This window comes from Drosophila serrata, unplaced genomic scaffold (genome assembly GCF_035046125.1).
Source record: "Drosophila serrata isolate PLE 108 unplaced genomic scaffold, ASM3504612v1 contig_382, whole genome shotgun sequence".
Classification (NCBI taxonomy): domain Eukaryota; kingdom Metazoa; phylum Arthropoda; class Insecta; order Diptera; family Drosophilidae; genus Drosophila; species Drosophila serrata.
The window spans coordinates 7,235,538-7,256,818 of record NW_028257280.1 but is presented as its reverse complement, the minus strand read 5'-3'; the positions used below and the strand labels follow the sequence as shown (position 1 = coordinate 7,256,818).

Sequence of the window (21,281 nt, the reverse complement as noted above, 5' to 3'; positions counted from 1 at the left end):
AATAGATTATATTTTAATATTTTAAAGCTTGTATCAATTTAAACTTTCTCATCATTTCCAGTGATGCCGAAACTAAACAACGCTAATTGATTCAAAGTGGAAAAAAACGATATCGGAAACGTTTTTCCCTTTTTTGGTTTCATATTTAGGTTTAAATTGTATGGAATTTATTAGCCAACTTGATTTATTGTATTGTAGATTGAACTGGCACTGGCACTGGAAATTTTTCCGGCCATCACAGAAAACCAAACAAATTGCGGCGCATAAATTACGTTTAAAAATGTGTGCAAAAAGTAAAGATTGACAGACATAGTCAAGGCCTTGCCTTGCTAACCCACAAAAAGCAAGCAGTAAAAAATAAACAGAACACCCGCAAAGACCAATCACAAAAAACCAAAAAAAAAAAAAAAACCTAAACATTCCTCTAAACAAATAATAAAAAATCATAATAAAATCTTAGCCAAACAAAACAGCTAAATAGTTGTTGTCTTTCCGTATGTTTACTAACTGCGAGTTTAAGTAAAAAACGCGTGGCTCAAAGGGGCTGAGATTTATATTGGGACTAGAAATATCTCAGGTATTTCACGGATATCTCAAACACCTCACTTAACGCAATCGCCTTCCATAATTTTCCACTTGATTTTACCCGTTTTTCACTCCGCGTTTTTCCTTTTTCAATTAGAGCAACATCAAACGGCAATTGCCACATTAAAGCTCGATTAAAGTTATAGAAGAAATTCCCTAGATAAAGCCAGTCAGTGTCTTTAACCTTTCCATCGACGGGAAATTGGTGTAAAACTCGTCTGCTGCTGTGCTGCAGATCTTGCAGCAATAACATTTTTGTATCACATGGCAAGGCGTTTTCAGGTTCAAGCCACTTTTGTGGTCAACAACATTTCAGTGCAACAACTTCTGCGGCAAAAGCAGCACTTCCGATAACTATATATATATGTGTATATACAAGTATATATAGCTTGTGGCTATGAATGAAATGAGTCCGAGAGTCTGAGTCACAGCTGAAAACTTGACTTGACTTTTCCACAAATGAGTTCATAACGCTCAACCGTTTGAAAGAAACAACGCAAGAGCGGAGAAAAACTTTCATAATTACAAACAAGGCGATCTCCTGGCCATGCACTGAGGAAATATAGATTAACAAATCAATATTATACTATAATATATTAAATTAAATCTAAAATAAGAAACATATACTATAAAATTGAAGATGATATATCTAGTTTACATCGTGCGCTCAACTAAGAGATAATTTTTGAACCTTGAAGGTATACTAAACTAACTTTAACTCATTTTCCTGTAAAATATTTTCATGTTAAAATAAAGAAACCCTAAATTTCTTGCTGTGTACTGGCTGTTGTGTGGCGCAAATGTGCGAAGAGTGGCTGGCTGACTCTGGCTTGCTCCGGTAGCTGATTATTTAATCGAAATGATTATGTTTTGGCGTTGCCCATTAAATGTAATCATGCAGCTAAGTGCAACAACACGCCGGTGCTGTAAAAGTGCAGCATCCACATCCACATCCCTCCTGCCATTCCATGCCTTGTCTTGTCTTGTCTTCTCCTATCCGATCCGATCCTAACTCTGATTGTTCATAATTAGCCATGGCAGGCAGGAAGTATCACAAGCCGTAGTCATAGTGCACAAAGCCACCAATTTGCGTTGTAAAGTGAAATAAAGCAATCAAATGCTCAAATTGTTTGGGAGCCAGCAGCTCCAGTTCCGAGCTTAAAGAAATCACCAAAAAAAAAACAAAATATATAGGGGGAAGAAAATAAAATTACACCCAGAGCAAAGAGAAAATCAAACAATGACAAATTGCTGGGAATGGTTTTTCTTTTTCCATAATTTTCCCTATAATGGTGGGTATGCGAAGAGAATAATTGTGCGTAATAAAGCTGGCAACCGCTTCCTCTTTTGCAGTGAAAACTAAAAACCAAAGAAAAGCCCACAAAAAATTGATTAGCAAAATGAGAAACTATCTTTATTCAACTTTATCTGAAAGGAGTTTGAATTACATCTTATCCAAGGCCTCTTATCAGCACGTGCATTTGAATGTGAGTATTATAAAACAAAGTTATTTATTAATTAAACAATTTCCACTGGAAGGGTATACTCTCTATATTTATTCAGCTATATATAGTTTCCAGTTGAGCCGTAAGCAAGTACTTTTTAATATGGTGATCCCATAGCTTTATCATTTAATTATCTTAATAAATACTTTACTTTATACACATTTTACTACTACATTCATGTTGGGGTTTAATGGCTTCTAATCTATTTCGCTAATGTCTAGATATGTTTGCGATAAAACCCAAACACTGCAGACTGCAATATTCAATATTTGACTTCTTAACTGCTGCTTTCCCCACAAATCTTATCTCGGCTTATCACTTAAATCCGACGCGCACATCCGTTCTGATAATACCCGTCCCGTCAAATGACAAATCAGCAACGAAAATAGTTTTGATTCTCATTTGGATATTAAGTATTTGCCTCTAGAGATCTGTAGAGGAGGGCTTGGAGCAATTCTGTAGTGCTTAAGGCCCGACCTTTGGCAAATATTTGCACATGGCAATTCTATCAGTGAGCCCCTAGAGCGTGCCTTTTGGGCTTTAAGATAGAAACCCCAAATCGAAAACCTATCTTAGCCAGCTGTACGCTTCATAGTGTAAATATTTCTAAACACAGCTATCTTTCTCTAGGGCAGAGCTTGGCTTTAAGCACAGCTGGCAGCTGCTAATTCAGATAGAAACGCAGTTGTTTCATGTGTTTTTAGTGTTTTCTTGAAATATCAGTTGGATTTGTCACAACTTAATTGGCTTAAACGATTTGGCACCGTTCTGAAAGCCCTCCTCGTCGGGGAGGAAAATCAATCGGGGGGCCTTTGGAAATGCAATTAAATATTTATGGCTTAAAGTTAAGCGGCGGAATTTCAGCTATAACAAATTAATTAAGTCGCACGCAAGGTATTTTACAAATCATACTTAATAAGGTCAAATTGGCAATTTAACAGCAACAAAAACAGCGAGAAGCAACCAAAAAAATAACAACAAAAAACAATCAGACAAAATAAATACGTGGAAAAAACAAAAACCAGCAATTCCAAACGAGTTGAGTTATAAAAAAGCGTATTTTGTTGTTAATCTTTTATCGGGCTTTATGCAAATCGAAAGCTAAAAAGTTGCCTCAGCCGGACAAAGAGATCGAAGCCAGTTAAATAACAAATTGATAAATATTAATAAGGCCACAGGGTCTCAGGCGGTGAGTGTGTGTGTGTATTGTGTATCTGCGTGCGTGCAATGCATTTACGCTTCGCTGGCTATCTGCGTATCTAGCAGATACAAAATGTCATCGCTGCCAGTTACAGTTAGCCGGGCAGCTAGCTAGCTGGCCCGCTCGGCTACTTGGCCAATTGAGCGATCTTTTGAATGCGCGGCACAGCGCAGAGCTCGCAGCGCCGAGGAATGTATCTGCCAGATGCAAATTGCAATCGAGTGTAAACAAAACAAAGGCGCAAGAAACACGCGTGCGCTCGTAACTCGAGATACAATCGCCGTCACTGGTTTTTTTGCAGAGTCAGATCCAGATACATGTGTATCTGCGAGATTGCGGCAATCTAATATTTATTAAGACGGCGTGTGACTTATGCACGATGCCTTGACATTACCCACCGGCTGCAGTCGTCTCTTCCCTATCTGATGACTCAAATTGGGTCACCAGATAGTACTGAAACATTTCTGTATTTCCTTACTGAAAAAAGGCACCTTGTAAATAAGTAGATAAGCAGGAAAGGTATATTAACATGACATTATTACATTGTTTTGCTTATGATTCATTCCGGCTACTTGAATCAATTTTACACCAAAGTGCCACTTGGTAGTATGATGAGTAACCCAAAAGGCCCTCGCTGATAAAAGAGGTTTACTTGCGGAAAAATTCTAGATCCACTTTGGAGAAACCCTAAAGTTATCAGCATATAAAGTAGCCATAAAATACTGTCTAATTTCTTGAGTAATCAGTAAGCTAATATAAAGATATGTATCCAAGAAATAGAATTCGTCATGGAAACAGAAACCTATCAAAGTAACAATAAATACCATATAGAAGGAATCTTTTAAAAGACTTTTAAAGTTGATACTCAAATCAGGTCAGCAAATTATGTTCTTAAATGAAAAGCCCTTAAGCAAAGGGAACCTTGAAACTATTAAAATACTTTTCTTTAGATAAGAAAAAATGCATTCCTAACCGAATGAAACTTGCCATTTAAATACAAAAGTCAGCTAGCTACCTGTCCTGGAATTTCTAGCCCGATTTTACTTATGGGGGAAAGCTTAAGACTTTACCTTCGCATCGGGGCTTTCCACTCCAATAACTTTGGCCAATGGCTTACGCCCCAGAGCCAATTCTCCAATTCGATTGCGATCCGCCCAGAAGGCAATTCACAATTAGCAGTAACCCCAATGCCTCGACATGTCTCCTCCACTCGTGTCACTACTCCGCCGCCAGCGGACTCATGGGGCAACCTTGGGCCGCTTCAAGTCCAAATGGGTATGCGGCATGTGCATATAGATACATATATATATATATACCGCTTTGCTGGCTTACTGCTGGATAAGTGTATGCCGATCAACGATCGGCATTCGACGGTTTAGCTTTTTGTAAGCGACACATAAACCATAATTAAAAGCGAAAAACTGTTGCCCCCAAATCGAAGCGGCCGAAAACCAAAAAAAAAAATACAAAATAAATAAAAACAAAAAACCAGTAAACAAAACCAAAAATGCGCGCGCGTTTGCGCACTGCGCGCACCTGTTTTTTTTTTCTCTTCGGACCGCCGCATTACCCCTTGGAGTCACCGCCACCCTCACCTGGAGTTGGTGGTGGCCAGTTTCATGAAACAATTACGAATGCGAGTGCAAAACAACAACAACAACAACTAAAAAGCAAACGAAAAGCTGGCTGGGACTGAGACAGAGCCAGAGTTGAGCGCCAAGTTGGTTAAAGTTGTTGGCCAAGTTAAGGCGACTCGAGGGGTCCAAGCGTCCGCTCAACTTATTGCAACGTTTGCGGCACTGTTGTTGCTTTTATTGGGGCATAAACACGGCATAGCCGCTGCACAGTGGAAAGTGTAAAGAATACTTCAGTTTATGGTTTAAAATTTAATAAAATTCATAGAACTATAAGCGAAAATTAAGTTGATTTATTTCAATAACAAGTTTTCCCTTACAACAAATCTAATTTATCTTTCAAGGTAAACTTGTGTGTCTTTTCCTTAGCTACATTTGCATGACTTTATTTCTTGGTAGGTAGAATAATGGTTATTGTTGTGATTTTTTTTTCCGGCCCACAGTGCTCGACAACTGGCCCGGTTTGCCTACGAATGGAGTAGCCTCTCCTTGTCACCCCCCATCATCCCCGTCATCCCCACCATCACAATTCCGATCACCTCCCATTTTCATCCTTTTCCTTCACTTCTGTTGATCGCTTCGATTGCTGCCCCGATCGCTCGCCTTTTTAGCTTTGGCGTAAAATTGCAGAGCGATCGATGGCGTTGTTGTTTTTGTTTTTGTTTGTGCCATTAAGGCAACAACAGCTATAGCACACACACATACAGACAGAAAAGCGTCCACTGAGAAACCTGTAGAATTTACAATTACAACAAAATAGCAATAACAACAACAACAACCACACCAACAACAACAACAACAACAGAGCGTCAACAATCTGCGTCAATGATTTTTTTTAACTTTTGTTGGACACTCTTTCAGGGGGTCAACTATAATTAAGTGTCAAAAACAGATCTAAGAACTCTATTAAATTACTACATTTAAAATGTAATATTTATATTAAGTCTAACTAAATAATGCAGAAAATTTTAAAAACTTTTACATAATGGGTAAAGAGATTTCTAATAATTTTAATAAACTGTATCGTTTTTGGGATCTAATATAAAACTAATATTAAATTAAATTAAAACAATTGTGTTCTACAGAGTACTCATACATTTATGCTTTGATTTTATTAATATCTTGTGATGTCTTTAAGAATAGTTATCTTCTAAGCTTTACTTTGTTTAATAAGTAATTTACAACTAGAAATTTCTATAGAAATTCAAACTACATTCTTCGAATATATTGCACAATATTTTGACATTAAGTAAGAAAATTTAACTAAAACCGCTATAAACTCGGTTATTAAAAACTCATTTATAGAGTATACAGGATACAAAATAAATATATCCTACAAATCCTATAGTTTAAAGGGTATTCCTTGCTTCGGTTCTCTTTGGCAACTATTTCTTTCTTGTTTTTTTATACTTTGTTGTTTTACTGGGCGCATTTGCAATTGAAGCGTGGCTCACACAGATGCACACAAACACACACACACACACACACTCCCAAAGCTAACCCACTTGATACTGCCATCCCGCTCGCACCTGTACCCGTTGTCTGAACGTGTTTTTTATATAACTTTTTTATGCGCATAGTTTTGTTTTGTTGCTGCTATTTTTTGGCCGTTCATAAAACTTGTTGTTGTTTGTCGATTTCTGCATATTTTGTCGGTGGGAATATTTGGCATTTTGTTTTCTTTCATGTTTCGGAATTTTGTCTATAGCGATAACTAGATGCAAGATAGGAGTGAATAAATGCAATTGGCTCTGAGTCATAGCCATTTATTTGGGATTGGTATTGGCCAATAGTAAGGGGGAACTTTGAATTTCTCCGGAAAATATGCACATACATACATTTTTGCCATGCCATTACATTTAATAGATATAAATCATTTTCGAATCTGTTATCTCATTCAATTTGGAGTCGAACTGAAGCTGGACTGAAGCGCGACTCACACCAAACCCAATACCCAATCCCACTCAACAACTGCGATCTCCACTCAAACTCTCATGACTTCATTTGGTCTTGTGCAATTTACTGATTATCTCATAATCATCTTCTCGTGTGCTTCAATTTGTCTTCGAGAGACTTTTCCTCGGCGGGCTTAATGATGCCTGGAAATTAACCATGGGGATTACATAAAACAAAAACAAGGGGAGATAAAACAAAAGCCAAAGCAGCCAACAAATTTGATTTTATTAAGTTGCGCTTGCATTTCAATTTTGGCATTTACAACATTTTTTTTTTATGTCGTGTGTGTTTGCTGTTTTCGTGTTGATTTATGCCGATTTTGGCGAGCCGTGTTTCAGGGAAACAGTGAAAGTTGAGCAAGTTCAAAAAATAACAGCCAAAGGTTGTGTCAATGAACTGGTCTCGATCGGCGGTGTTTACGAATTCCCAAATATGGCTAAGTTATTTGCCTAATCTCTTTGCAACAATCAATAGACGGACTTATCGATACGGCCCTCACGTGCCCCTGTATCAAGATGTTCCAAATATAGGCCATGACCAGCAAGTAGGTCTACGAAATAGGGCTTATAATTGGTAAGAAACATTTGGATTTTTGATAGCCCCAATAAATATATGTCTCAGCTCTATTTACATTCATTTTTTAAGTTTTTTTTCGAGGAATTTTATAAATATTTAGTATGTTTACTACGCTTGGCTGAGCTTTGAGTCAATTATAATTCAAACAAAGAAATTGGAAACGCTAAAACTTAATTTTCTGTTGATTAATGACTAACAGAATCCAACGAGTGGTGATGTATAGTACTTTAATTATTGTTATTCAAAATAAAAAATATTTTTAATTTTAATTTTGACCAAATTGAATGAAGGGTTACTGGATCGATTTTTTATTAAAACTCTTGAAAGAAATGAATAAGAAAGCAATAATTTAATTAAACGATAAGAGCTTTAAACCGGACATTGAATAATTGCGCCTTAATAAATATTGCACCTTCTGCAAGTGGTTAAAACACCAAATTTCCTAAACTTGCTTTCGTTTTGTATTGTTTACCTTTTATTAAAGTTAGTAAAGTTACAGATTCGATTTCTTTTGAGAGTCTGAGTTGTAAAAGAGTCCCGCAGGCTAGTATTACTCACCTTTCGAGGATTGTGAAGGCAACAACAGGTAGTTGAAGTGGACGGTGACGATAAGAAAGAGGCCACGCGAAGTGCTCCGGCAATTGCAGGGCAATACCTATTATTGGTTCACTTTCGATTTGATCCGCCGATAAAGACAGCAACATTAACGGGGAAAACGCGGCGTTAGCAAGGGTAAACAAAGAACAAACACACTTCTTGGGCAAACAAAACCAAAATCCGTGGATCTTTAACTATTTTATTTCGTTTCGTTTTTTCGTATTTTTCGTTGTTGTACTTTTCTCGCTTGCTCTTTTGCGCCCCTTCCACACTCTGTCCGCTTTAACCGGTTTCTCGGTGTCTCGGTTTATGTTTATGCTGCTCTTGTTGTTTCTTTTGCTCTTTCGCTGAGCTGAGTGAAAAATATGCTGCAATTGCAGCCAGCAAAACGGTTAATGTTGCTTTCAATTGAAACTGCGGCGCAGGATAAACAGCACACCGAATAAAACAAAACACACGCAAGCCCGGACACTGGGACGACAGGTGCTAACGATTCTAGTTTCCGCGCTGCGACTTGTTTAGTTTCAGTTTTCCGCACGGCGACCCGCTCAACTCGAACTTTTTTTTTGTTTTGAAAACACCTGTTGTGATATTCTGTGTGGCCAAAGAGTCACAATATTTTTGTTGATAATTTTGTATACCTTGTTTTTGGTCACTCTAATTCCGAAGCGGTTGTTTAACATTTTACATCTTACATGTCTAGGTGACCATTTTACCTGTTTACAGATAAATTGAGTCGAATTCTCATTTTTGGGGTCGAATTCTCGTTTTTGAGGTCGAATTCGCATGTATAATGTAAAATTTGTAATTTCGCTCTCTTCCCCTCCTTTGGCAGTAGGGTGAATGTTAGTTAACAGAACTCTCTCTCAGGTGCTTTTGGGTTTCGGATCGTTGTCATTCAAATTGGTAAAATATTAAGAGTATTTAAAAGTGGCCTAGTAAAACATAAACCAGTTTGATGTTTTTAAAAAGCGGTTTAAAGTACCAACATAAAAGAGTGGGACCATATATTCAAATAGATAAAAATTTCACAAAATTCAACTATCGAACCACTTTTTAATTAAACCTATCGATAGGCCAACATCACTTTAGTGTTATCTCTATGCCCGAACACAACAAATCGTGACGACATTGCTATTTTTGTTTTTTGTTTTAAAATTTCACCAGATTTGAAAACAATGTCGGACGACCTCGCTTTTCTGGACCAATTGTCCAACAAGGATCTTCTAAAGAAGTGCAAGGAGCATGGACTGCCCGAAGTGCCTGTGACGGACAGCACCCGTAGTGTTATAATCCGCCGGCTGCGAAGTGCGATCTCGGGAATTCCTTTGAACAAAAGCAAGTCTGCTGTCAAGAAGTCAGCCCCCAGGCGTGAAACCGTACACGTTAGCGCACCAACTGCGGAGCCGGTGCGTCGAACGGCGGGCAAAAGTCCAGGTCGTGATGCCAGCACCAACCTTCGCCGCACCATTGCCCACACACCGGACAACGTATCGCTTTCTGGAAGATCTGTGCAGACCACAACAACGGTGTCTGATGTGGGATCCCAGTCGGAGGACGACGACTATTTCATGGTTGATTCCCCAAAAGTGGGATACTCTCAGGCGAATCGAACTCTTCCCAAGGATGACAGGTCGCTAAAACGCTCCGCTTCACTGACCAAATCGGGAGTGCTGACCACATCATACACGCGTGAGGTGGACCAACCGCATTACGAACAGGAGAAGAATGATGACATTCCAAACAGCTACACATACGAGAGGCCACATGTGCCAGCTGCTCCTCGCCATACGCTGCCAGTTTATGAACCTCGCATCGAACCTTCTAGCTACAAACGCTCCGATTTCGGTTTCTCGCGTCCGCTGCTTACGCAAACCCAGTTAAACTCGACAAGCTACCAGGAATCGGAGTACAACCAATCGCGCTCACCAGTTCTACCTCGAAATACCTTCAGTGGTTCAGCCCAGCCCTTTGGACGCACGGCTCCCGCTCCGGCGCTTCCTCGTCAGCGTCAAACTGCGGCAGGTAGTGGTTTGGGCTTTGTCAGGGGTTCCTTGCTCCAGCCCACAACCACTTTGAACACCCTGTATCCACAACTCAATCAGTTCTACGATCAGCCGGACAACGCTCCAGAGCCCATGGAAATTGACAGCGAAAGTGAGGAAGAAGCGGAAGTGGATCCTATCAGAAGCAGGCAGTTGTCACGCTCTCGCTACTCGCCGACGGCCAGACCGCAGGCTAGGAAGCCTCTAGGGCGGGCCCAGGATCAGGTGTCTCCGATGGCGCAGTTTCGTCAGCTCTTGGTATCCCTGGATCAGAAATATCACATCAAGCTCTACTTTTACGCAGTATTGCTGTCAATGCTAGCGTCTTTTATCTATGTTATCGTTACCCCTAACGCTTAAAGGAGCTAAATGGTTTCCCATAAACATATTCTGTGGAACTTTGGAACCTTCAGATTTAAGTTTTTTCGAATTACTTTCGATTCAGTTCACTTTCCAAGTCTTTAATTTCTTGTTTCTCATATTTCGTTTTATACATAATTAGAAAAATGTACTACATTATAATTATTGTATTAAATAAACTAATTAAATGTAAGGGCTCAGTGTGTTGTTATTGTTGCGATTTGTGTGTGTGTGCTGCTCTCTGACAGCGGACCAGAGGCTCGTGGGCTTGTACGCTCTATGCTACTATTTACACGCCATTCAAATGAACGAAACAAAAACTGTGTAAAATCGCTGAGGATATCGTGACGGTACACAAAGCATATGGCTGCTGGGGACGCTGGCTGACTAATTGAAGTGGAACTTGAACTGGAAGGGCGACCCGTGCTGGAAGTGAGCGAAGGGATGTTCGCCGTGGAAGCCTCCCCGGTTACCCTCGGGATCCAGCGGATCCTCGCCGTTGTCGAACTGACGTCGCTTCTCTGGATCTGTGAGCACTTCCTTTGCAGCGGCGATATCAATGAACTTCTTCTCTGCCACCTTCTTCTCCTCGTCCCGGAAGTTGTCCGGATGCCACTTCTGCGCCGCCTTTCTGTACGCCTTCACGATCTCCTGCTTGCTGGCAGTGCGCTTCACTCCCAGTATCTTATAGTAATCCCTGCGCTCCGACTGCTTCTGCAACTTCTTGGCCCGCTGAATGCCTTCCTTTGCGCGGTTGTTGCTCTCATCCAGATCCAGAGCCGCCTGATAGGAGTGTATGGCATCGTCATACATCTCTGTGCCCAGCAGAGCCTCTGCCCGATCGCAGTAGACCTGGGCATCCTTCATGATATCTAAAGCCTCTTTACACTGTTGCAAGGCCTTGCCGAACTGTTCATCACCGGTGTAGCAATTGCAGAGAGCCTTATGGCCCTCATACCGGATCATCTGCTCCTCCGGTTCGTGCCGCAGAACTGCCTCTCCGGCGGCTATGCAATCGGCAAACTGCTTCTCCTCGCGCGCTTGCTCAGCGTTCACCAGCTGCTTCTCCACCTTGCGGAGCTTCTTGTAGAAGGGGAAGCAGAGCTTGTGTTCGGGATCGAACTTCAGGCACTCGCGGATCTCCTTCAAGGCATTCGAGGCATGGCCAATGGTGTATAGCAGCTGGGCGATGTTGTAGTGACCCTCTGTGCTGTCCTGCGTCAGTCGATTCACCTGTCGCAAATCCGAAATGGCGGAAAGTGGATCGTTGACAGCAATGTAGGCATCTGAGCGGGCTTGCCGGAAGGGCACGGCCCACGGGGAGATCTCCAGTAGCTGTGTGATCATGGAAATAGCGTTCTGGTGGTCTTCATGTGCGATCAGTTGCTTTACAAGAGTCCACTGTTCTTGAGCCGGTTGTAAGCGGGAGTAGTGCTCCAGTACCAAGCCGTTGTGCGGTTCCTCTTGCAGCACCTGCTCAAAGTCCGTGATCGCTTGCTCGTACTCGCCGCTTTTCATGTGCACCACACCCCTCTGGATGCGTGCTGCTGTGAAGTCGGGCTTAAGCTCCAGAACCCTGCTGAAATCCTGGATGGCAAAGCGGGTCTTGCCCAGCGCCAAGTACACGGTGCCGCGCTTGAATAGCGTCAGGTAGTTGTTGGCATCGCCCTCTGCAGAAGAGGGAAAAATGTTAAATAAATAAAAAAGGAAAGTGGAGGATGCCCTTGCAATTGTTCGGCAATATCAAGTTATATGCAAGGGTAATTCCACTCGAATTCATTTGTTTCTAATTACCAACAGCTGCATGGTAGTGCGTCAGTGCATCCGACAGCTGCCCGCGGGCCAGAAATTCCTTGCCCAGCTCCAGATGGTTCTCAATGTCAGCTGGACTCGCTGCCGTCTCGGCGCCTGTGCAAAATAACAATGACGTGTGTTTAGGCAACGGCCAAAAGATAATGCAAGCTTGTTATCTGTGATTATACCTTCGAGGAAGAGCTCCAGCAGCAGGAGCACCACGCAAGCGGCCAACTTCTTCTCGCCGCTGCCAAACATGAGGAGGTCGCTCAATGGCAAGGCCATGGCTATGGCTACGTGTACTTCGGTGGCCGACAAAGGCCTGTGGGGGCGTGATTTAAACTTGATTCCGAATCGACACGCACGTCGGATCTGCTTGGCGTGGCAGCTGCTAATCTTCTTTTCCGTACAGCACCCCGCCCCCTCGTCAACACGGCGTTGTTGTTGCGGCTTTTATAGATTTTGCGTCCGTTTTTGGTCAAATTTCGGCACTATGTGTTGTTGCACGCGCTGCTTCGGCGTAGGTCAGGCTGTTTAAGCAATGGTTTCCGAAATGATATGGAGTGTGCCGCTGGTCGTGGTCATCGCTGCCCAGTCCACAAACTTTGAATTGCACTGTGTACTGAATCTTTTCGCCTAAAAATTATAAACTAAAAACTGACGTGTTCACGTCCCTAGAGATGGGCGATAGTTGGCCGCAGGTGGGCAGTCACGAGTCGCAGCTATCGTGTGTAGGCGGTGACTGCTCCTTATGCGCTAACTGCTTTCAAGCTAATTTTGAAATCTTAAATATATTAATAATCTGGAAAAAATCAATGCAATTGTAAAATTATATAGTTTATAATTTACATAAAGGTGTACAGTTTTAGAGCGACTGTGGATAATCGATAGATTCTCAACATTTCGATAAGTGCTTTGCCGCCAAATTTAAATAAAAACGATTGAGACCAGTTTGTTCAAATTAATGTTTATAGGGAACAAGAATTTGGTAAATATATCTGGAACTACATATATTAAAATTCATAGTATATCTGATATTTTAAATATTCTCATACATTTTTTGTAATTATTGTAAATACTTTTCGGTTTTCATCTGGAATAAATGCATTTTGTTGAGCATTAAAAGTTTGCCGTGAAGCTTTAATTGCTTTTGTAACATCTCTCGTTTGTTCTCTTTGCTTATTGCTTATCGCTAAATGGTCATCAAATGGTAAAGTGGATAATCAACACATATAGTTGCATGTGCTTGGAGTGTAAGAGGCGTTCTGCGTGATAAATATGAATCAGAGATAGATATGGGGCTTGGACTGGACTAATAGAGGAAATAAAGTGAGATATATTTGCCTATAGAGTATACTAGATAAAGCTCTTCAGCACCTTCGCGACTCTTCGATCCCTGTGTGCATATGGTCTAGTGATTGGATGGAGGGTATAATCGATATCTATAAGATCTAAGTAGGTTCGAGTTTAGTAGTCAGCGAGAGCTACGCTCCCAATGCGATGCAGTTTTGTGTGTATTATAATTCACTTCCACTTGTCTAGGAAATCACAATGTTTATCAAATCATCCAGAGGATCAGCTATATTCGGCTGAGAGGCGTGTGTCTTTTGCATGTGAGCTGGAATCGATTTTAAAATAATAAGAAGAAAGCTTTAAGAACTTTTTAGACTTACTTTTCAGCTTGATGTGTGTGACAAATCGCTCTTGGCAGAGATCGCATTTGTAGTAGGTCTTGCCGGTGTGAACCCGCTGATGAAGCCGCAGCGACTTCTCAAACAGATAGGCGCGACCGCAAACGTTGCACTTAAAGTTCTTCTCCAAGACTGAAATAGTTTAAAAATGACTAAGAGTAGATAGTAGGGCCATCTTGGATACTCACTCTCATGGCTCAAGCGATGCTGCGTCAGTACATACTTCAGGGCAAAGGCCTTGCCGCAGACGTCGCACACATTGGGCTTCTCCTTCTCGTGCGTCTTGATGTGCCACTTCATGTCCTGGGCCCGCTTGAATCTCTTCGAGCAGTGTGGGCAGGCGTGCGGTCGATCCTTCTCCGAATGGACGGCAGCATGCCGCTCCAGTGCCGATTTCATGTTGAATCGCTGGGTGCAGCTGTCGCACTGAAATAGTCCGGAATACTGGCGCTCCCGCTTCTGCTGGAGCACGCGCTTATTGTTGGCAATCACCGGTGCTCCGGCCTGCTGCAAGTGCTCGGCGGACATGTGCACGACCAGATCCTGCTCGCTGGTAAAGGCCTGGCGGCACAGCATACACTCACTTCGCTCGATGGCCGTCAAATTCTCCCTGTGCTGCTCCAGCATGTGGATCCGTTTCTCCGCATATGATGCGAAAACTGTGGATTCGAGGAGATTTCGATTAGATAGAGATAGGTGGAAAAGTTAAGCATGTCTAGACTTGGGTGGTCATGAAGTAGAAATATATCTATGCACTCGAAAAAATATTTTTATCGTCCCGAACTTGGAAAGTCGCCAAAGCTACTGTTTCAGTTTCAACTAATCGATTTTGTCCAATTAGTAATTGCAGGGCGAATATTCCAATTTCAAGACGATCCTTGTTTGCATGCTGCTCTCCGGGGAGTTTGTACGGTGGATGATGGAGTTGGTTATGCATTGGTTGCTTGGTTGATTGGTTTTGACGGGTTAAAACGCTAATCAAGTGGCTAAGAGTAGGTCAAAGTACAAAACATTATGTTATTTGATGTTCGCATGCGATGGCTAGTAAAGGTGTACAAAAAGAGCTAGGGGTTAGCCATTATGTTTACCGTTGCTTTAGGCTTGGCTAACACACACTATAGGAGGCGGCAGAAGCAGCCGGACTTGGCTCAGTTTCTATGGTCTTAAAGCGCTTGTTGGATGTGAAAGAATGTTCGATGATACGGCAGATTGATATATATATATAGTATATGTGATTAATGCTCATGAGGCGATCTGTGATCCTGTTAAAGTGCCCCCCAGCTCTGGCCCGCATCCACTTACCCTCCGTGCAGTTGGCACACTTGTAGGGCTTCTCGCCGCCATGCTGCCTGTAGATATGCCAGCGAAGGGTCTTCAGGTGTATGAAAGCTGCAGGGGATCAACCAAAGTAAAGATTAGGACACCATTTAGGAGATTTATACGTAAGTTCCTCACTCTTTCCACAGAAGCCGCAGTGCTCACTCTTCCTGGCACTGGTGCCCGTGTGCGTGGCCTCGTGACACTTGAGGTGCCGCTGGCTGATGAACAAACGCTCACATCCATTCTGACGGCACTTGAACTGGCGCTCCGGATTGTGCCACTTCATGTGGTAGTTAAGACTTTTCCGCGTGAAGAAACGCTTCTCGCACAGGCCGCACTCAAAGTCCGTCTCCGAATGATACTTCTCGACGTGGTGGCGCAGATTGTGCCGATCGCTGTACTTTTTGCCGCACACCTCGCAGGCGTGCTGCTTCTCTACGTGACAGCTCTTGAGGTGCACAGTCCGGGAGGCAGCATCTTGAAATCGCGCCTCGCACTCCGGACAGTTGTACGGCTGCTCTGGATCATGGGTGGCATTGATGTGCTCCAGTAAATGTTGCTGCAGATGATAGCTCTCCTGCGGCTGCAGGCAAAACTTGCAGGCATAGCTAATGGTCAGTTCCGGGGGGGCAGATTCCTCCGGTGATTGCTCCTCCGCCTTGGCTTCCACTTTCTCCGCCTCCTCTTCCGATTCTTCTTCGATGTCTAGGGCATCCACAAAAAACTGTATGGGTTCAGTGGCAGTGTTTGTTGGTTGTGTTTCGGCTGAAACCGTCGTTGTTGTTGTTGTTATTATGGTTGTCCCTGGATCATAAGGATCCTCTTCTTGGTCCAAGTCCTCCTGCTGCCCATCCTCCAAGCTGCTGGCATCGATCTTGTCGTAAATGTTTGATAGCTTCACCTGCGCCTCCTGGCAGGCCACTCGGAAAGAATGGATGGAGCAGAACTTGGTGAAGCAGTCGCTACAAATCTTCTGGGGCAGCCCATCATTAGGTGAGATCTGTGAATACATTTTATATGTATTAAAAAAATACTTATCAATACTAATAATTTAGTAACTATTATAACTAGGATCTCACTAAATGTCTTTCTTCTTCTGTTCAGGAAATCTTGAGATTGTCTACTTCTTCTTCTACTTCCTATTTGACAAGGTAACTGTAGCTTAAAGCATAATTTAACCCCAAGTGTAAAGCCTTCCTGGCTTTGTCTAGCAAAACCCCTTACCCTAGTGGAAAATCCAACTTTCACTTGAAAAATTGTGCAATTTTCAAAGAGGAGGCAGCAAAAGCAACAACCGCAAACACACAGAAAACAAATTTCAGTATAATTTTTTTTTTCATTTAGTACAATTTAATACTTATTTAAATTTAATAATTTTAGAAATTGGTTTGGTGAAGTATTCATTAATCTGAAGAAATGTTTAAAAATTATCTATTTACTTTAAAATACACGATTATATAGATTTTTGCTTTGTTTAAATTGTTTGTTTAAATACAAAATAAACCGGTTTCAAGCTCAAAATATAAATAATCTTTTCATTGTTGTAAAAATCTACAGGATAATACCTAATGTGTCCCCTTGTTTTATTGACAGTGCACTCTCCTTACCTTTAAATTCCAGTTGAGGAACTGCTGGCGTATTTGGGCCATTTCGATTGGCCAGCAGTTGGAATGGTAGAGGTCCAGGAAGTTGTTGCTGCCATTTTCGAAATCGCACACAAACATGGAAATCGCACAGGTGCGACACGTTTCCATGGCGGCGGCCGCAATCAAAGTGCCCGAGCCCAAAGCTGGCCAAAATGCTGCAGTGCATCACAGCAACGCCCGAACTCGTCGCCTCTCATGTGTGTTCATGTGCGTGTCGTAATTATGCAACTTTACCAATTTCGTTGCCTGTTTGCTTGTGCCAAATCCATGTGGAAGTCAAAATGCGCGTCCACATCCCGTAACGAGTCCCGGAGTCCCAGAAATTATGGTGATATATATTTTCACAACAAATATTTGTCCAACTTTAATGGATGCTGATGCTGCTGCTGCTGCTACTGGGACTGGGGCACTCGAAAAAGTTTTGTGTCTGTATCCGGGTGACGACCTGCCCCCCACCGCTGCTGCTCCACTCCAGTCCCTTGCTCCTGCTATATCCTCTCCTCTCCGTGATTGTTTGTCACCGCGACACAATCGGCAACCGACGAAGTTCGAGCTCCCGCGTGAACTGACCTTCGCTGTGGAGCAATTCGCTTGCAGCGCGCCGAGAGATTTAATGGCCAGAGTCCCCAAAGCAGGCCGAGCCCCTCACTCCCCTACCCCATGTCCAATAGTAACCACCACCCACTCTCTAGCCCAGTCAGCTGTTCGCTCGGCTCGGCTTTGTTTGTGTACTTGCGCAAAAGCCCCGTTAGCAGCAATCAAAGCTCTCGCGTGCGAAAACTGCACGTACCGTGGGGCGAAATCGCGGCCAAATCACACGGTTTATCGAACTCCCCATGCCCCATTATTTGGGCGCAATGGAGCCCACTGTAGTCAGCGTTGATAAAAGCTCGCTCAACACTCTTACTCCTACTCCTATCGGACTCTCTTTAGTGCCAAAAAGAGCTTTGTTTTTAGCTACATAAAATAACAAAAACATTTTAAAGATCGTTAAAGAGATAGTAATAAATAGATATTAATAAATAGTTGAACACTGCAGTTTTCTTTTAAAAAACAGTTTTCCATATATTTCTATATTACATTCTTCTTCTTGTTTTAATGCCTCCGTTCCGTCTTTAACATGATCAACTTTTTGCAGGTAAGTGGGATTTAGGCCTTAATATGTATATATACACTTTAACGATTCAAATTACTTACCAACTAGACACTTCCTGCCATTAACTAGACGGCAGGATGCCCAATGATCGCAAACACAACTGAGCCGCATTAAGTTTGGCCTCCTTCTTGTTAAGGCATCCCCGTTCCGGTGTGTAACTCTGTCCGTTGATTTCAACAGAGAACAGGAATAACCGGCAGTGAGGGGGACCAGTATCTTGGCGGAGCGTGTACTGCGGCGGCGTCCACTTGTTCTTCGATGACAATTCGTTGAGAACACACACAGGATGCTTATCCTGGGTTACGAGCGGCGCTACCACGGGTACTGCGGCACCCGGAGGCCCAGTTCCTCCCCCAAAATGCCCGGTTGCGTTCTTGTTCCTTCGCTGGGCGGGAGTTGGACGGTTAGGCTGTTGCCGAAGGTCCTCTCGTGACACCAGACCGCGCTTGTCAAGCTTTACGTCTAGAAGTAGTGGTTGCAGGGAACCGGTCTTACACCTGCCAAGTCCCTCGCCCGGTTTCCAGCCCATTTTTTGCAACAGCGCCATGCCCATGCCGCCGGTCACCGGTTTCGTGGATGTCAGTTGGTCCTTGCGAACCCAAAGCTGTGGGCCGCTGTTCAGCTCATGGGCCTTCATCACCTGGGCGCCAGTGCTGCCGGTAAACTGTCCGGGCAGATGCTTGGAGTGGGCCCACGACGACATATTGCGTTGCGCGTGATACATCATCTTGAGGGCCTCAGAGTCGCCAGGATTGTCCTGTTTTGGAAGTTCACGAATTGGCATCAGAAATAGAATAAAATTATGAACCGTACACTCACCTGGAGACGACGAATGGCACTGAGACGCTGTGTAATAATACTCGAGACATCCATGGAGGGCGGAGCAACTTCCGGAAAAATGGAGGAGCTAGGCGCCGGCGTTTCCTCTTTGGCCGATGGGATTGGCACTTCGGACTTAAAGGGCGCAAGAGGAACTGGAGGCGCGGTATCTTTTGCATTTATTACAGGTGGCGGGACTGGCATAGGAGCTGCTGGAGCAGGATACACTGTGGTGGCTGTACTTGGAGCTATAGACACTCCCCCTACCGATTTAAAGGCGGGCTCCTGTTGATCCTGTTGCGGAAAAGGCATTGCGAACACGTTCTTTGGCGTTTCCTTGAACATATCTGTGGCCTGCTTCGCCGGTGGCAAAGCTGGCAGCGGCACTACTTTATCCTTACTTTCTACCGGCACCCACACCTCATTCATACGATGAGTCTGCCCGGAGGACACTGGAAATTGCATGGTGATGGCCTTGGTTTGTTCCTCGCGCAGGGATGTTGCCGGTACAATCGGTGTGGAATTCCGTATATGCATTACGATAGGCTCGCGCTCCTTCAACTGGAAGGGATGGTGAAAGGCCTTTGCATTGCCATTCTTATCCACATCGGAGTCCTCGTCTGAACTTAAGTCGGAAAGACCATCGCCCTTGGATATCTTCTTGCAAAAGTCAGTCAGATCTTGAACCGTACGACCGCCGTAGCGCATCTTTACCAGCACCTTGTCCTTGATCTCTGGCGTCATGTTGGCCACGCCTGGCAGCGTTCCTCGCTTGAACATGCTAATGGCATTCTTCCGCGCAATCTCTAGCAACCGCTTCTTATCGATCCCGAGATCTCTGGACCGCGATCGAGACCTGTTCTGTCGACGTCTCCTTGCCTCCGTTTCCCGCACATGTCGTTTCGGCTCTGCTTTGGGTTCCACTCTCGGTTCTAGCTTGGGCTCCTCCTTGCCATCATAGAAGCTGTTGTGAGGCCTTTGCCGCCCGTTGGAGGCCTTTTCGCGCAAGTAAGTATCCTCGTCGGAGAGTGAGACATCGGAAAGGTCACGCTCCAGCCGAGAATTGGACTTGGCAACTTGAGATCCTTTGGAGCGGTCTGATTCCTGATGCCCGTTGTAGAAGCTGTTGCTTGAGCGGGCACGCTCCTTTTCTCTTTCTCGTTCCCGGTCGCGTTCGCGTTCCCGCTCCTGTTCCCGCTCCTTCTCTCTGTCGGCCCGTCGCTCACGTTCTTGAAAGCGGTCTCTTTCCCTTGCCTGCCTTTCCCTCTTAATGGGATGCGAGTCTGAATGGTTGCTCCAATCTTCCACGGATCGCTTTCTGTTCTCAGACTTTTCTTTCTCCTGGCCCGTTGTTGTTGTCGTAACCGCCGCCACTGAAGAGGAAGCAGATCCAGCAGCAGCTTTCTCCCTTGATTTATCCCGAAGCTTTTCCCTATCCTTATCCTTGTCTTCTTTGTGTTTGTGCTTGTGCTTCCTGCGTTTATGCTTGTGCTTGCCCTCCGCATCGGAGTCACTGCACTCGCCATCGGACTTTAGCGGCTTCTTCTTTTTTGCCCTCTTTTCTTTCTTTTCCTTCTTGACTTTTTTCTTCTTTTTGAGCAGGTTCTTGTCGTCCAAGAGCTCCTCGGGCGGAGCAGCGTTGAATACGCCGAAGAGCTCGGCCAGAATCTCATTGGACGACTTCACGGGTTCTATAGCTTTCTTATCGTCAGCGGAGGATGAATCGTCACTATCATCCGTGGATTCAGCGCCATTGTCCTTGCTGTAACTCTGCGACGTCGCCAGAGCCTCCGCCTTAAATTTGGCATTTAGAGCCCGAAGCTTGGCCTCCACCTCGGCATCCGGCTGTTCGCTCTTCACTTTAATTTCGGGCACTTCCCTAGATGTAAGTGGATTTGATTCTTGCTCCGCCAGTTTCGGGCTATCCATGCCCGCGCCGTTTTCTGTGTTCTCCGTCATCGCGCTTTCGCTGGATTTGGCTTCCGCCACGTGCCCTAGTGCCCATGCATTCTTCTGGAATAACTCATCGCGCAAAATAATCCTTTTTTGTGTTGTGTTTTGTTTTTGCACGCAGAACATTTAATAATAGAGATAGCACTTTGTCTTCCGATAATCGATAATTCCTCAATTTATAGCGATGAGCAAATTAAATGAAAAACTAGCTAAATAAAATGAACTTGAATTTTATAACTAATTAAACAAGTTCAAAGCTTGAATCACCTGAAAATTGAGTTTTCTCTATCTACTTTTTAATGACCACTTCAGCATGAGAACTTTACAATTTTAAACTCTACTTTCTAAAATGTTTTTTTTTTTATATAAACATATTTATTCAAACAGCACAACAGAAAATTTACTTTAACAACACATGAATGAAATTTAATTATGGCTAAACC

At 43.4% G+C, this 21,281-nt stretch overlaps 5 protein-coding genes across 8 annotated transcripts in view; 1 reads left to right on the top strand and 4 right to left on the bottom strand.

Annotated features, from left to right (window-relative positions):
• The window catches only part of LOC110184911 (uncharacterized), a 36,116-nt gene extending 27,448 nt beyond the window's left edge, over positions 1–8,668 (bottom strand). For both annotated transcript variants that reach the window (XM_020953560.2, XM_020953567.2), the window contains exon 1: positions 8,016–8,668. The gene's annotated coding sequence lies outside the window, so the exon portion shown is untranslated. The remainder of the gene's footprint in view (positions 1–8,015) is intronic.
• A 442-nt stretch (positions 8,669–9,110) lies between these two features.
• bocks (bocksbeutel) lies at positions 9,111–10,652 on the top strand. Its single transcript, XM_020954238.2, has one exon. It carries the CDS (start codon positions 9,233–9,235, stop codon positions 10,457–10,459), a length of 1,227 nt encoding a protein of 408 aa, XP_020809897.2. The 5' UTR covers positions 9,111–9,232; the 3' UTR covers positions 10,460–10,652.
• Positions 10,534–13,089, bottom strand: P58IPK (dnaJ homolog subfamily C member P58IPK). Its single transcript, XM_020954227.2, has 3 exons — positions 12,442–13,089; positions 12,254–12,367; positions 10,534–12,129 (listed from the first exon to the last, which is right to left on the bottom strand). Exons 1-3 carry the CDS (start codon positions 12,536–12,538, stop codon positions 10,847–10,849), a joined length of 1,494 nt encoding a protein of 497 aa, XP_020809886.1. The 5' UTR covers positions 12,539–13,089; the 3' UTR covers positions 10,534–10,846.
• Positions 13,090–13,204: 115 nt separating this feature from the next.
• LOC110184872 (uncharacterized) lies at positions 13,205–18,170 on the bottom strand. Its single transcript, XM_020953522.2, has 7 exons — positions 18,108–18,170; positions 16,872–17,867; positions 15,400–16,264; positions 15,247–15,333; positions 14,133–14,603; positions 13,927–14,076; positions 13,205–13,871 (listed from the first exon to the last, which is right to left on the bottom strand). Exons 2-7 carry the CDS (start codon positions 17,016–17,018, stop codon positions 13,792–13,794), a joined length of 1,800 nt encoding a protein of 599 aa, XP_020809181.2. The 5' UTR covers positions 17,019–17,867; positions 18,108–18,170; the 3' UTR covers positions 13,205–13,791.
• On the bottom strand, positions 17,950–21,266 carry Son (Son RNA binding protein). Of its 3 annotated transcripts, XM_020952690.2 has the most exons (4): positions 21,106–21,259; positions 18,886–21,047; positions 18,108–18,823; positions 17,950–18,038 (listed from the first exon to the last, which is right to left on the bottom strand). In XM_020952690.2, exons 2-3 carry the CDS (start codon positions 20,962–20,964, stop codon positions 18,128–18,130), a joined length of 2,775 nt encoding a protein of 924 aa, XP_020808349.2. In that variant the 5' UTR covers positions 20,965–21,047; positions 21,106–21,259; the 3' UTR covers positions 17,950–18,038; positions 18,108–18,127. The 3 variants fall into 3 exon arrangements, with proteins under 3 accessions (XP_020808349.2, XP_086696946.1, XP_020808340.2); XM_086840820.1 differs by having other exon boundaries at positions 17,950–18,823; positions 18,886–21,043; positions 21,106–21,266; XM_020952681.2 differs by having other exon boundaries at positions 17,950–18,823.
• Positions 21,267–21,281: the final 15 nt, after the last annotated feature.

What these genes read in the sequence shown, in the direction of transcription:
- LOC110184872 (XM_020953522.2), bottom strand. Translation starts at nt 17,018, where the DNA reads ATGGAAACGTGTCGCACCTGTGCGATTTCCATGTTTGTGTGCGATTTC. An exon ending in GTGTGCCAACTGCACGGAGG is followed by an intron (nt 14,604 to 15,246) that starts GTAAGTGGATGC and finishes TCGAATCCACAG; the next exon opens with TTTTCGCATCATATGCGGAG. An exon ending in GCATCGCTTGAGCCATGAGA is followed by an intron (nt 14,077 to 14,132) that starts GTGAGTATCCAA and finishes AAACTATTTCAG; the next exon opens with TCTTGGAGAAGAACTTTAAG.
- P58IPK (XM_020954227.2), bottom strand. Translation starts at nt 12,538, where the DNA reads ATGGCCTTGCCATTGAGCGACCTCCTCATGTTTGGCAGCGGCGAGAAG. An exon ending in GCTGGAGCTCTTCCTCGAAG is followed by an intron (nt 12,368 to 12,441) that starts GTATAATCACAG and finishes TATTTTGCACAG; the next exon opens with GCGCCGAGACGGCAGCGAGT. An exon ending in GCACTACCATGCAGCTGTTG is followed by an intron (nt 12,130 to 12,253) that starts GTAATTAGAAAC and finishes CCTCTTCTGCAG; the next exon opens with AGGGCGATGCCAACAACTAC.
- bocks (XM_020954238.2), top strand. Translation starts at nt 9,233, where the DNA reads ATGTCGGACGACCTCGCTTTTCTGGACCAATTGTCCAACAAGGATCTT.
- Son (XM_086840820.1), bottom strand. Translation starts at nt 20,964, where the DNA reads ATGTTCTGCGTGCAAAAACAAAACACAACACAAAAAAGGATTATTTTG. An exon ending in GTGCCATTCGTCGTCTCCAG is followed by an intron (nt 18,824 to 18,885) that starts GTGAGTGTACGG and finishes CTTCCAAAACAG; the next exon opens with GACAATCCTGGCGACTCTGA.